Here is a 16,029-nt window from a genome sequence, read left to right as displayed (position 1 = left end):
AGGTATCATGTCACACCTTCTAGAAAGGGGAGAATAAAAAAACTCAGATAAAAACAAGTGTTGGCAGGACACCTCGGTGGCTCAGTTGGTTAAGCAGCCGACTCTTGATTTCGACTTCGGTCATGATCTCAGGGTCGTGAGATCAAGCCCCAAGTCGGGTTCTGTGCTCTCGAGGAGTCTGCTTGAGATTCCCTCTCTCCCTCTCCCCACCATCACCCAACCCCTGTTTGTGTGCACTGTCTCTCTCAAATAAATAAATAAATTCTTAAAAAAAAAAAAAAAAACTGTTGGCAAGGATGCAGAAACCAGAAGCCTCACACACTGCTGGTGGGAATATAAAATAGTGGAGCCACCTTAGGAAACTGTGTTACCACTTGACCCACAATTCCACTCCTAGGCATGTACCCCCCACCCCCGGACTGAAAACATGTCCACATAAAAACCTGTATGTGAATGTTCCAAGTTGCATTATTCATAATAGGCAATAGGTGGAAACAATCCACATGTCCAACACTGGATAAAGAGAGACACAAGACTGGTATATCCATAAATACTACTGGGCCATAAAAAGGTATGAAGTATTGACACATATTATCATGTGGATTTGCTAAGTGACAGAAGCCAGTCACAAACAAATCCACATATTATATGATCCCATTTCCATGAATTGTCCAGAATGGGTAAATACAGAGAGACAGAAAGTAGATTAGTGGTTGCTTAGGGCCAGAGTGAGGAAGGGTAGGAGGATGCAGGGATTAGGGAATGACAGCTACATGATAGAGGGGTTTTTTGGGAGGTGATGAAATTATTCTAGAAATTGATTGTGGTGACGGTTGCACCACTTTGTGAATACACTTAAAACCATTGCGTGCATACTTTAAATGGGTAAACTGTCTGATACAGATCTCAATAAAGCTGCTACAAAAAGCGTTACTATCTAAATATTGATGACACCCCAATTAGAGTTGCCAGATTTCTCAAATAGAAATATAAATACAGGGGCACCTGGGTGGCTCAGTCGTTAGGTGTCTGCCTTCGGCTCAGGTCATGATCCCAGGGTCCTGGGATCGAGTCCCACATCAGGCTCTCTGCTCGGCGGGAAGCCTGCTTCTCCCTCTCCCACTCCCCCTGCTTGTGTTCCCTCTTTCGCTGTGTTTCTCTCTGTCAAATAAATTAAATCTTTAAAAAATAAATAAATAAATAAATTTGACTTTAAAAAAAAAGAAATATAAATACAGCATGGTTCATACTTAAACTAAAAAAAAAAAAAAAGACTGTTTATCTTAAATCCAAATTAAACTGGATGTCCTGTATTTTATCTGGCAACCTGACTCCCAAATCTATTATCTCCAACCTAGAGCATAATTATCCTCAATTCAAGATCCAGGTATCCAACTACATAGTAGGAAGTTCTACTTAGTTATCTCCCAAATAGCAAACAAACATAAAACTACAATCACCTTTCTTCCGAGGAGATATTCAAAATACGGAAGAAGTGGTACCTCAGGGCTTGTACGGGTCTCCCGGAGCCCTCTCCCAGCCCCTGATGGCCTGGCACCAACCATCTGGTGGTTGGATTAGCGGGTGGGGCATCTAGGAGTGGAGGTTTAACAAACAAGAGGGAGGAGTTTCAATATGTTAACAAACACCACGCCTGCTGGTGAGGACAGGCTAAGCATCCTCCTCCCTTTCTCAAAACCAAAATCACCTTCCCTCTCCCCCCACTTTGTCACCATCATCTTTGACCTGGAAATCTCATGTCCCATCCCATCTCCATAGCAACTACAACTTCTAAAAAAAAAAAAAAAGTCTGATATCTTCATTCCCCTGCTTTAAACCTTTCACAATGCAGTAGCTCCTACTGTGTTCGAATAAAGTCAAAGCCATTCAAAATAGGTCTTGGCCTGGAGCCCCTGGGTGGCACAGTCGGTTAAATGCTCGACTCTTGATTTTGGCTTAGGTCCTGACCTCAGGGTTGCGAGACTGGGCCCTACGTAGGGCGCCACGCTCAGCGGGGAGTCTGTTAAAGTTTCTCTCCCCCTCTCCCTCTGCCCCTCTCCGCACCTGCTCATGCTCTCGCAGGCTCTCTCTCCCTCGCTTGCTCTAAAATAAATAAATCTTTAAGAAAAAAAAAGGACTAGGTCTCAGCTTACCTTCTTTTGCCACACTTTGCACCTGCTCCCCACGCCCTTCCTTACTTCAGGTACCAGCCAAGAGAACCTGTCAGGCTCCATCCTAAAGGCACAATGCCCACTCTCGCCTGCAGGTGCTCGTGTAGGTTATCCCTTCTGCCTAGCTCCCCAACCCCCCCCAAACTCTCATCTGAGCAATACCTATTCAATAGTCAGATTTCAGCTTAAAATACCAAATCCCCTATGAGCCCCTGAGGTCAGCGCTGAGTCAGGCACCTTGTGCTCTTATACAAAGCTCTACACATGACCTCTCATAGAATATTGCAACTGCCCATCCCCTCATCTATAACCCCTCTGGGAGACTGCAGACTGCAAGCTAGGGGCTGCTCAACTAGAAGCCGTGGCCCTTGGGGGCCTATCCAGTGTCTGGCATATAGTAAGAACTCAACAAAGACAACATGATTAAAACACTCACTAAAACTTAAAATTAGGTAAGGGGAGCCTGGGTGGCTCAGTCGGTTAAGCATCCAACTCTTAGCTCAGGTCTTGATCTCAGGGTACCAGGTTTAAGCCCCATACTGGGCTCCATGCTGGGTCCGGAACCAACTTTAAAAAAAAAAAAAAATTAAAATTGTGTAACTAAATGGGATAAGGGTCTGCCTGAGCATTACCATGACTCCTTTAAGACTGAAATCACAGAAATACAGTAATTAAACCACTTCAAGGGAACTTTCTTGAAAATAATCAACTTGTGTTTTGTTGAAATACTTCAGAAGCCCCCAAACCAGGATAAAATTCAGGCTGCTACCTTTTTTTCTGCTGCCCGTACACATACATGCAACAATTCAAAAGCGTAAAGAAAATATATGCAATAGTTGAAAAGGTACTAAAATCTTGATATTCTTATCCTAGTAATCTAATGCAATTGTGATATACGAACAAAAATTTCTTGAGGAAACAGAAGTACCAATCTTATTTAAAATAAATAAGGATGTCTTTATGCCCTATCTTCTTCTCAAATAAACCAGATGACAAAAATACATACAACACAAGTAAATAAAAAAATTTAAAGTCAAGAAATCTCAACAGAAAAAAAGCACCAGAGTAGAAGATAAATTTAGAAATGAGGCTGGGACACAAACTATATGCTTCACGGTTCTGCATATTTGCAAATGAGGGGTCCAAAATGTGGCTCTCTGTTTATTGGTGATCACATTGACTGCGTCACGTGAATACCAATAGCCTTGTCTTGCCACACCTTATAGATGACATTTCTCACATCTTCTATCTGTACCATCTTTCTTCGGATACTTCTAAAATCTCATGCTCACGGGTTTTTTGGGGGGCGGGGTTTAGACTTTTTTATTTATTCATTTGACAGAGACAGCACAAGCAGAGGGGAGGGGCAGAGGAGAGTGAGAAGCAGACCCCTTGCTAAGCAGGGAGCCTGACACAGGGCTCGATCCCAGGACCTTGGGATCATGACCTGAGCTGAAGGCAGATGCTTAACTGACTGAGCCACCCAGGTGCCCCTCATGCTCATAGTTTTAATTATTCAACTCTTCAATTTAGATGTTTTTCTTTTAAAAAAATATCCACAGCAAACACTCTCTAGGATCATATTTCCTTTCCAGTGACAAGCTCGTAACTGCCGTCTTCCTGCCAGGGTGTGGCTCATGATCCTAAGGTGGCAATGCCATACCTGTCACAGAAAGTAATGCCAAACTGCTGCTTCTTAAGTATATTTTACATCAGACCAGAAAGTTACATGTATTTAAAACTGTGATGGGGCGCCTGGGTGGCTCAGTGGGTTGAGCATCCGACTCTCGGTTTCGGCTCAGGTCATGATCTCAGGGTCCTGAGATCGAGCCCTGCTTCAGGCTCCGCGCTCAGCAGGGAGTCTGCTTGAGATTCTCTCTCTCCCTCTGCCCATCCCCCTGCTCGTGCTTGCTCTCTCTCTTAAATAAATCTTTAAAAAAAAAAACAAACATGATTTGACAACCACTTTTTTTTTTTTTTACATAAAGTAAGGTGACTACTGCGAAAATTTTGTGCTAGAATAAAATCAAGTTTTGCCTTCACCCATCTTTCAATCACACACCAACAGCTTCGACTAGGCAAAAGAGCCTAACATCAAAGCACATTTTGATTCACTCTAAAACACATCTTTTCCAATTCCTTCTGCTCTACCGAGATTTATGTACAAAAGCTGGAGGCTGCTAGCCTCCAACCTTCAAGAGAGGCACTTGGAATACAGTGAAGCGGACTGTTCAGCTGCTTAAAGTGGATCCCATGAGCCTGCCTCCTGGAGGCATTTGGGGCTTTACATACTTGAAAATGAATAGAATGGGTCAGTCAAAGGACACACTTGAGGTCTGCATGTGATAGAAGCTGGGAGTTGGGGGTGGGGGGACGAGTAAGAAACAGAGAATGGACTAGAGGGACACAGTAAACCTTACTTTAAAGGTCTGACAGCAATTACTGAAAGATACTTGCACCAGGACACATGCTACCATGCTATTTAAATAGTGGCAACATCAATTTATTTATTCACTATTTTTCTAAAACCATATACCAGTAACTGTATGCTTCCTAACCACTCACTATTCACATTTACTTTGAAAAACCACCTGTGCTTAAAACTCAAGAGCTAGCGTAACTAAGACTTTTTCTAAAACATTAGGGTTCTTTTAACAGAAATAACAACCATCTCTGTCATTACTTTTCGGCCCTTCACAAGCTATGATAACTAATATTTTCAATGCTTAACGCCTGCTTTTATTTGCCTAACCTATGTAGCTATCAAAGAACTGAGATCGTCACTATTTTATTTGAAACTCACAAACAACCCTGTCAACACATAATATAATTTCCATTTTATAGGAAGGAAACAGACAGTAGCCACATCACAAATAAAAAGAAACACACATGTGTGCATTGTTTTAGGCGTGTTTATTTAATGATTAAGGGGGTGACGATGTCATTTCATTCCTTCTAGATCAAATCCATCGGAACAAATCCAGAGCTATCCAACTTCCATACATTCAACACAAGAATGTGTTCATGACTGCCTCAGTAAATCCTGAACTTTATCAATTATAATCTCAAGCCATTTTTTTTTTAGATTTTATTAATTTATTCATCAGAGAGAGAGCGTGCATAAGCAGGGGAAGTGGCAGGCAGAGGGAGAAGCAGGCTCCCCGCTGAGCAAGGAGCCGGACACGGGACTCCATCCAGGACCCTGGGATCATAACCTGAGCCGAAGGCAGATGTTTAACGGACTGAGCCACGCAGGTGTCCCTCTCAAGACATTTCTAACACATCCCAAGAGAGCAACTAAATGACCAAAAATTTTTCAGAACACAAAGATACCTTGGCAATTATATAAAAACTAAAGGACTCTAGTCTTTACGGGTATTGCTAGGAAAATTACACATCTCAACATTTTCATTTCTTGAGAGTTGCCACCACTGGAGGCATGCAAATTTCAGCAAATCTGACAAGAAAAAAAAAAGTCATAAAAATTCTTCCATCCTGTGAAGCAATAGCAACCCAGAAGTGGCTCATTTTCAAAAACCATCCATCAGTAATAGCCTTCTCTCACAACAGACAACCGTAACAAATTTAGCTGCCTTCAGTGTTGGTCCAGATAGAGCTAAGGCACCAGAGGTGTCCATCTCCTACAGATTCAAGTAAGGCTCACCACTTTTTTCAGCTTGAGTTAAATGAAAGAAAATGTAATTCATATTTCCAGAAGGAAAAGTGGCATATTTTCCAGTCAGCTTCTTGTTCTCATTTTACTATTTTAAGAGTTCTGATCACTCCCAGCATTGCTGTGTGGCAAGATCTCATTTCTGGTGGCTGATCATTTCCATGGCACAATGCTTTACCAGAACTGTCTCCAGAAGCTGTTTTGATTCGTATTTAGCTTCAGCGTATTTATACACAAAATACCATTTCAATGGCGTCGTGCCAAAAAAGAAATAGCTTGCTCAGATTTCAGTTGACTTTGTTAAAGGAAATTATTTTAAATTAATGTGGCTATTGAACTGCTGCCATCCTTAACCTCAGAAAATATATTCCTTCTAATTTTTGCTGTGAACGTTTATTTATTTAAGTTAAATTCCAGCTCATGAATGTTGACCATAAGGAGTCTAAACCTTCCTGCTACTATTTCATATTCTTCTTCTAAACAAGGGCAGGCACATACTGGCCACATTAGTATGCAGAGCCAGATCACCACCATTAAGTGAAATCATCTATGTATTTTTGGTAGAATCTTTAACAACTTCCACGCCCGTCAGGGAAATGGAACAAGGCTGTTTTGTTTTCAGACAGCAACAATTTGATCTCTGGTTTACTAGATGGCGCTCAAAATATTTTTCCATATGTTTTTCCGCAAAGAGAATCTGACATCAGCGTGGTTTACCTTTACCAGTGAATGCAGGCTTTTTTCACCAAACATATCCCAGAGGAAGGTTAGGTCTTCCTGGCTATCCACATGTGGCTGCAGCTGGGCTGGCAAAGCAGTCAACAGCTCATACAGACCTATAAAATGAAAATAAAACACAAAGCGTAATCTTAGAGTGATCTCATTAATTTCGCGTAAGGTGTGTGTAAATGACAGCTGCAACATGTCGTTTATACAGGATCTGTTTTCTGGGCCATCAAGCAAAACCCTTCTCCCAAGAAGCCAACGAACCTTTTTGATTTTTAAATCCCAACTAAGTATGTATTAACAGGCTAGTTTTTACCTTTCGGTTGTCAACATTCTACAGGCATCCAAGTTTACATAACCTGAGACAGAAAATGTGTACAAGCTTTCAGAGAAAGAAGAAAACACATACATTCCTTTCCTTAATCGTTATTACATTTCCCTCGATGTTCGCCAAAGAGTGAAATGAGTCATGAATAGGAAAAACCTCCTTAGAAGAGCAGAAAATTGATAGAGTGGTCCATTAAAAAAGGTTTTGTGGTTTCCAAATAGTTCCTAATAATATATAGCTTCCAAAACACTTGCATTATCTAACATCCAAAATCAAGTTCTAAAAAGTAAGACGGATTAAACCATCCTTGGTGTTGCTTCACTGTAGTCGCCTGGTTTTAAAACAACAACAACAAGCTACATAGAACTGAGTTTCAACTGGACTCTACTCTGGGCATATGTGATACTCTCTGAAAGAGTTAAGGACTCGGAGCCCTCCTCACTAGAAGCTTCCCTGGGGTAGACAGTAGCGCCATGTTCCACAGCAGCCGACTGCAGAAACCATCCATCTCCTTCAGGAGCCGTCAGACTCCCGTCCAAGAAAAGTTGCGACAGCGCCTGCCCAGGATTCTTCAGGGAGGTGACCTGGCAGGAGTCGGTATCAACTCTTAGCCCATATTTCACTTTCCAGGGGGGATTACATGAGGTAAAAAGGACAAAATTCCTTTTATTTCTGTCTGGTGTCTACAAAAACACCGAGACGTCCTGGGATCTACAACACACGGGGCTGTTGTTATTCCTACGCTGAGTAAGTGCAGTTGTTCATCAGAGGGACAGCTTTACAAGATACGTAACTAGCAAAGAATTGCAAATTATGGCCTGCTGATTAGTGTATCTATTATCTTCCGAAAGCATTATAATATTCTGATAATTATGATAATTCACAACCAAATGTATTAGCTCTCGCTTGGAAAGTTGGATCTGTAACTTGAGAGGTTAAACTCAAACACTACTGGGACTGCATTTGGCCAAAAAGATCTATAATATTCTAGGAACAAAAAAAAAAAACTTCTCCCTATTACGTTCTTTAGTATTCTTGATGGTTTATATTTACTCCCTTAAAAATCTGGCATCTTGCCTAAACTAGCTCTTATTTATAAATTTGTAAAAACATTTTTTTATTAACATATAATGTATTATTTGTTTCAGGGGTACAGGTCTGTGACTCATCAGTCTCACACAATTCACAGTGTTCACCATAGCACATACCCTCCCCAATGTCCATCACCCAGCCACCCCATCCCTCCCACCCCCCACCACTCCAGCAACCCTCAGTTTGTTTCCTGAGATTAAGAGTCTCTTATTGTTTGTCTCCCCCTCTGGTTTCGTCTTGTTTCATTTTTCCCTCCGTTCCCCTATGATCCTGTCTTGTTTCTCAAATTCCTCGTATCAGTGAGATCATAAGATAATTGTCTTTCTCTGACTGACTTATTTCACTTAGCATAATACCCTCTAATTCCATCCACATCGTTGCAAATGACAAGGTTTCATTTTCTGATGGCTGCATAATGTTCCACTGTATATATATATATAAAAACATTTTTAAGGTGTCCAAACCTAATTCAATGTATAATAATACAGGTCTCACTTTACACATATACATATACACACACATTTAAAGTAATGACAATTGCCAACATCTGTGGTTAAGGTCAGAGGTTCAAGTTGAAAATTATGTAAAAAGAAGGTAGAGCTTCACTATTTTATATTGACTTCAGGAGCAGTAAAAATAATTCCTTATTCCTTGGTAGTATGATTAGTTTAATTAATGATACTAATTTGACTATAATTTATAAGGTATAGTTGTTCGGGGGGGGGGTTAAATGAGGTAATATATTAGTACAGCCCCTGGCACATGGTAGTCTGTTTCAGATGTAACGCAGTGAGCTTCAGCCATTGTTGTTATTATTACTGTTATTCATCATTACCATTCTTTGTTTAAAGATTTATTTATTCATTTTAGAAAGGGGGAGGTAGGCGCAGAGGGAGAAAGAGTCTTAGGCAGACTCCCTGCTGATCATGGAGCCTGATGTGGGGCTCGATCTCACGACCCCGAGATCATGACCTGAGCCAAAACTAAGAGTTGGATGCTCAACCAACCACACCACCCAGGCACTCCCATCACTATTATTATTAAAAAAGCAAAAGCCTGAGTCAAACAGACCTAGATTCAAACCAGGTCTATACTTCAGTTATTTCACATAACTTAACCTCAGCCTTGTTGCCCTCATCTGTTGGAAAAGAAATGGTAATCTGCACATGTAATAAAATTGAACAGAAAAAAATATACAAACATGTACGTATACACAAAGAAGTGCGTGTGATACAGGGGAAATCTGAGAAAGGGTAATGGACTGCATCAGTGACAATGTGCCCCTTGCAATTACTATGGTTATGCAAGATGTTACCATTGGAGGAAGCAGGTCAAGGGTACACAGGATCTACATTATTTCTTTGAACACGGGAATCCACAATTATCTCAAAATACAGTTAAAACCAAAGGAAACATTGTGGTAAATGTGACTGTTGTAAGAATTCAAGAGAACAATGCACATAGCAGCACTGAGCCCTGTGGCTGGCACACAGGCATTTGATAAATATATAAATATATATACACACACACACAAATGTGTTCTTCTTTTCTTAATATGCTTCATCTGGAATGAAAACCCCATTGCAATGGTACAAAGTCAAAACAACAGCTTAGCGATACATTCCCCTAGACCCAATACCATACTCAGAAAGAAAACCACCCTAGTCTTCTACATATGGAAATTGTTAACTTTACCCAAGTACTGCTTAACTTTTTTGTGGGAATAAATCATATTATCTTACATTACAGTAATAATTTCTCTGTTAGCAGTAGCTCATAAACCTGAGTTTCTGGGTTTCCTAGCCTTATGCAATCGTAATTCATATGCCCCCCTAGCTTGGCACCCTCATGACGACAGCAGTCACTTCTCTTGAGCTCCCACATCTCGTAGCCCCACCAAAGCCAGAAGAGACAGGACAGTGCCAATCAGAAATGAAAGAAGCTGAGAAGAGTGAGGAGGGCGGGCGAGTGGCCTCAATGCAGGTAACATGGCCCACCACGTCCACGCAAGTGCGTCAGAGAGACCCCAGAAACCAGCTCAGTCCATGGCTAAAACCAGGTCCCTGTTTTCACAGGAGCTTTTTATATTCAGTTCCTAGAGTTCCAATAGTGAATACCACTATGAAATCCAAATGGTTTGGGTCCTTGATATTCAGAGAGCAAGTAACAGAGTTTAGCTAACAAGGGTTATCTTGGACAATCTTACCTACATCTACCTATATCTATTGAATCTCACCTAAATCTGAGCAAGAACTGGGACTACACTCCTCTGTAGTCATTCAAGCTCACGAGTGCTTCATTCCAGTGCACCATTATGGTACCTACCTAGAGGACTAAGACAAATCAGCCATGATCCCTGTCCTCAGGACGTCACAGTGTAGAGAACAAGCACAGACAAGTCAGTTAGGAAGTGCAGAGCAGGATTAGACTGCGTGGCAAGGCAAGGTAAGTGGTCAATTCCTCTAAAGGAGGGAGAAGACATCAGGGAAGGCTTCAGCAAAGAATCACACCCGAGTTACATCTTGAAAGCTTCCACTCCTAAGAATCAGCATTTATGAGTTCTTCCATTCAGAGCACTACATTAGTTCCTCTATACAGGTAGGTGGAGAATATGCCACCACCTCTACCCCAGAGATCTTACATCTTGGATAACACAGAATACATATCATATATGCTCAAAGAGAAAGCAATCCTAAATGATCCCCTATTTGGGGCGACTGCATGGCACAGTCAGTTAAATGGTTGACTCCTGGTTTCAGCTCAGGTCGTGATCTAGGGATCATGAGAACCGGCCCCGCATCAGGCTCTGTGCTCAGCGTGGAGTTGGCTTGAGATTCTCTCTCCCTTCCCCCTCCCCCCACCGCTCTTGTGCACATGTGCTCGCTCTCTCTAAATAAGTCTTTAAAAAAAAATAATAATGATCTCCTATTTGTCCAAGTAAAGATTCAAAATGTATATTCCTCCAAGTAAAATAAATAGATGTTTAGGCTGTGGATAAAATATTCAAACAGCAAATTAATTTTCACGGATATTGTGAGCTGCCCATGCGGCTTATAGTATTTAAATTATAATTTGGTTAGGAACATACACTTTGAATTACCTAGTAAGTACAAATATCATAATTTAGGTATTGAGGTTTGCCCCACTTGCACATTTCATGCAACCATTTTATTTAAATTCTTCACAATGACTTCTTTATCACAACTACCACTTGTAGAGCTAGAAGAGATCATTTTCACTTCTAGTTATTTGAGATACAACACTTTTTTGACTGCATGGGAGATGCCTTCACTAAGAATCTGGGTAAAGCTGGGTGCTTTTCCACCTGATCTACACCTCTATGTTTTTATCTCTACACCAAAACCACTTCCCTACTCTCTAAGTATCTCTAACACTTGCAGGTCTGTTTTTAACCCCTCTCCAAGAAATATTAACCCGGTTTAAACTTCCTTGTCTCTTTAAAAACAACAACAACAGGGGCGCCTGGGTGGCTCAGTCGTTAAGCGTCTGCCTTCGGCTCAGGTCATGATCCCAGGGTCCTGGGATCGAGCCTCGCATCGGGCTCCCTGCTCAGCAGGAAGCCTGCTTCTCCCTCTCCCACTCCCCCTGCTTGTGTTCCCTCTCTCGCTGTGTCTCTCTCTGTCAAATAAATAAATAAAAAATCTTAAAAAAAATAAATAAAAACAACAACAACAGTTCTGTCAGATGATCTTTCAATGACTCCAAAAACAGGAACTTGGGTTATATGAGAATAATTAGGGCTTCTCCAATCAACACATTTTTATGTAAGTAACAGAGAAAACAGTCTATAAGAAATTTTGTAAGGGCTTGACTTTAAGGCAGCGCTCTCTTCTCTAAGAGATCATTTTAGTAGAAGAAAAGAAATCTCACCTTCTGTTTGGGTAGACATGATACAAGACACGGTCAAAGACACACATGAAGAGATTATCTCATAAAAATGTTCCAGCAGGAAAAAAGGCAGTATTTTTGTATTAGGGATTTTATATACTGAGAGAAAAGAAGGCAACAACAGCAAAACTAAAATACAACAAGGTTCGTATGATTAACATGTACAACAATTATAGCAATTTAAAGGAGAGAGCAATCAGTAAAGGTTAAAGAACGCTATGCTAAAGGGTCTGAAGGAAGGAAAATAGGGCCTGGAAGGGTGCACAGCAGTGTAGAGAACACCCAAGATGAAAAGTCAGCAATAATCATGTAAATGTAGAGTTGGGTTTTTTTTTAAGATTTTATTTATTTATTTGACAGAGAGAGACACAGCAAGAGAGGGGACACAAGCAGGGGGAGTGGGAGAGGGAGAAGCAAGCTTCCCGCCGAGCAGGGAGCCCAATGCGGGGCTCGATCCCAGGACCCTGGGATCATGACCTGAGCCAAAAGCAGATGCTTAACAACTGAGCCACTCAGGTGCCCCTAAATGTAGAGATTTTTAAAGCCACTAAAATTCTGTAAAGCTGAAGAAAAGACGAGGAAGTACTCAAACCCAAATTTCTGCTTTGTATGTTTGCCTCGGTCACGGTCCAATCCAGAGATGAGAGCTGTGCAGTAATTTGAACCAGGAAAGTTTAATATAAATCTAGTGGTAAAGCAAAATCTCAAGAATACCTAGCGCTGAAGGAGAAGACCCAGAAGGAGACAACAGTGGAAGAGGAGCTCCCTCCCCAAGACTAGGATTCTCAGCTCATTAGAGATGGTGTGATTACAACTCACCAGACCCACCAGATGGCCTGGCCACTGTCACCAGGCCAGCAGGAAACACCCCTCCAGGGTACCGGTGGGCAGAAAACCATGGCTGGGACCAATGCTTCACCAGCGTTTCAGTGGGGAGAGGCTGGGCAGCTAGAATCCACTGCCAGGACCAGAAAGCCAAAATAATCCCCACAGGTGGGCAGAGAAGTGTGAAAGGGACTGGCAAACAGAACTCCCCCCCCCGCCCCCCGGGGTGCTGGCTGGTCAAGACTGGGAAGCTGACTTCTGGGATGCCTGAGAGACCCACCAGGAACTTCCCTATAGGGGTGCCGCTGAAACTCAGGAGGAAGCTGTCCACCGGGGTGCCACCAGACCTCAAAGGGGGATAAGCACCACTGGATGCTTCCCACAGGTGCTGCTGCCAAATCCCATGGGAAGAACAGAAATAAGTGAAAAACACCAAAACAGGGAAGCGCTGCCTCCTCCTCCTGCAGGGTGCCCTAGTGACCCCCCCCGACAAAGCTTAGCATCACACCAGCTGCAAAGAAGAATCATTAAAGGGCCCAGCTTACCGTTCACACAGCAGGCAGTAAAATACGGATTTGGAGCGGCGAGGCAATAAAATGATACTTGGCCCAATCTTCTATATGGAGATGTAAGTGTGTGCGAGCGTGCGTGTGGGAGCGCGGGAGGGGGTTCTCTTCTTTTGGGGAGGAGGGATGTTGCCTTTCTGCTTTTATTCTGGTTATTCTGGTGTGGATTTCTGCTGCTTGGCAGTGGGGACACAATGAAAAATATTTAATCAGCGGTTAGTGAAGGTAAAGCTTCTACTGATATGGATTTTGAAAGAGAAATCAATGCTTGCCAATTTTAACAGTACGCTAAGCCTGGACCCAACAGCTCAGTTATAATGAGGACATTAATTGAGTCAAAGTTCTAAGTTCAAAGGTGACAAATGAAGAACACTCAGGCCTAGCCAAAGAGTGCTCTCTTAACTCCAACCTCCTCAAAAATGCCCAGTGTTTATAAAAGAGGGCAGAGAGAGTGCTGTTTTCCAACAATTAAAAAAAAAAATACCTAAAACTGGGAAAACAATACAAAGTACAAAAAGCAACACTTTAGGAACTAAGGGAAGTGTTTAGAGCCAAGAGCAGCGGAGTGCAGAGAGACACACAGGTGTTTTACAATTTTTATAAATGGGTCGCTGAAGCCTACCATTGAGGAACTAAATATTGTGCTCTACTCTCCCCTTCCCAAGGACTGTTAGATGGCAAATGCTGGCTGTCTGAAATCATGAAAAATAATACACTGATGAGAATATCTGAATACAGACTAAATTGCTCACTCTGCAAGCCAGTCCATTAAGCCATCCCATATGTAGACCACGATCTTATTTTAACTTCCCTGACTCATTTGAAGTTAAATGTGCGACAGCTGGCTTCTCTGTGGCCTTACTACACCGAATGACAAACATATCTGTCATTTTCCTTAAAGATAAAAACCTAAATGCTTCCTCCCCACCTCCAACAACTTATGGTCAGAGTATGTTCTTGAGGCTTTTTGAGCCCTGGGCCATGCAAGCAACAGAGGGTCAGTTGGTAGTATTTCACATACAGATTAAAATAATTTGATGCTTTAGCAACTTGTCTTGTGGTGCGTTGTCGTTGTTTTTTTAATAAGAGTAGTGTTGTAAAGTTAAAGTCATAATTCTATAATAATCTTATTATCTTGATACAAGATGCATGTTCCATAACAGGCCAGTGATTTGATCAAGGTCTGGGGTAGACAATGCTGACCTAATCCATAAGGAAATGTAACCATGTTGAATAAACAATTCACCCAATGTCGCACATTTAAGTGCTAGTAGTAATCCTACCTAATACCTAATGCTTACAGAGCTAAGTTAAGTGCTTTGCCTCACTCACCGCTCTCCATAAGTAGGTTCCATTACTACCTTCATTTTACAGGAGGAAATACATTTAGCCTAGTAAGTGGCATATCCAGAACTTAACCTCGGCTCTGCCTATGCTTCTGTAATAACCCCAACATTTCAATCTCCTACTCGAAAACCTTCAAGAGCTACCTTAAAGAGAAAAGTTAAAGGCCTAACCTGATACCCAAATTACAGATGGATCAAATATATCAAATATATTGGGGCGCCTGGGTGGCTCAGTCGTTAAGCGTCTGCCTTTGGCTCAGGTCATGATCCCAGGGTCCTGGGATGGAGCCCCGCATCGGCCTCCCTGCTCGGCGGGAAGCCTGCTTCTCCCTCTCCCACTCCCCCTGCTTGTGTTCTCTCTCTCACTGTCTCTCTCTGTCAAATAAATAAATCTTAAAAATAAATAAATAAATAAATAAATAAATAAATAAAAACAAATATATCAAATATAAACTAGTGGAACATCTCATAGAATATTTTTGTCATGTTGGAGTTAAATGCTTTTCTTAGCATACAAAGAACTTAAAAACTGTAACTGGCCATCACTGATAGACTTTATAAGAAAATTTTCACACATCAAGAAAACGAAAGAAAGCCAAAGAAGTTTGCAAAGAAACTACTAAAAATTATTTGCACCAAGTGAATGATTGATATTAAGTATAATGAGAGACGAATAAATTGACAGAAAAATGGGGAAGGGTTTATGGTGGCAGAAGAGATGGCCCCCAATGTTCAATCTGACACATAATATTAAATAATTCTAAAAAGTCAAGCAAAGCATATCATTTCCTCCTCCCAATTTAGGAAATAAATTTACAAATAGCCAGGAGTGCCTGACTGGCTCAGTATAGACAGCATGTGACTCTTGATCTCAGGGTCATGAGTTTAAGCCCCACGTTGGGTGTAGAGATTACTTAAATAAGTAAATAATTTTAAAAATAAATTTACAAATACCCAGTCTTGACAAAGATGTGGGAAAACAAACCCAGCAATCATTTGCTGGAATAAACATTCATTCATGCAATCAGCATTTATTGACTACCATAAGTTCAAATGTGCCAGATGCTGGTCAAGGTGTTTGCGATGTATAAGTAAACCAAAAAGGCAATGATCCCTACCTTTATGGAGCTAATGCTCTAGAGGGAAGACAAATAGTAAGCATTAGAAGTAAACTATACAGTATGTTGGAAGGTGACGAGTACTGACAGAAAAAGACAAAGTAGAGGCACCTGGGTGGCTCAGTCAGTTGAATGTCCAACTCTTGATCTGGACTCAGGTCATGATCTCAGAGTTATGAGATCTTGCCCCATGTCAGGCTCTGCACTCAGTGTGGAGTCTGCTTGAGATTCTCTCTCTCCCACTTCCTCTGCCCCTCCCCCAGCTTGTGCTCTCT

General features: G+C 41.5%; 1 protein-coding gene across 2 annotated transcripts in view; it reads right to left on the bottom strand.

Annotated features, from left to right (window-relative positions):
• Positions 1-16,029, bottom strand: part of MPP7 (MAGUK p55 scaffold protein 7) — a 327,469-nt gene that overhangs the window by 169,943 nt on the left and 141,497 nt on the right. For both annotated transcript variants that reach the window (XM_021686517.1, XM_021686516.1), the window contains exon 3: positions 6,562-6,680. In XM_021686517.1, coding sequence (XP_021542192.1) covers positions 6,562-6,680 — 119 coding nt within the window. The remainder of the gene's footprint in view (positions 1-6,561; positions 6,681-16,029) is intronic.

The sequence above is a fragment of the Neomonachus schauinslandi genome, chromosome 5, assembly GCF_002201575.2.
Source record: "Neomonachus schauinslandi chromosome 5, ASM220157v2, whole genome shotgun sequence".
Classification (NCBI taxonomy): domain Eukaryota; kingdom Metazoa; phylum Chordata; class Mammalia; order Carnivora; family Phocidae; genus Neomonachus; species Neomonachus schauinslandi.
Note: the sequence above shows the minus strand (reverse complement) of the source record. Positions and strands in the feature narration are given on the sequence as shown.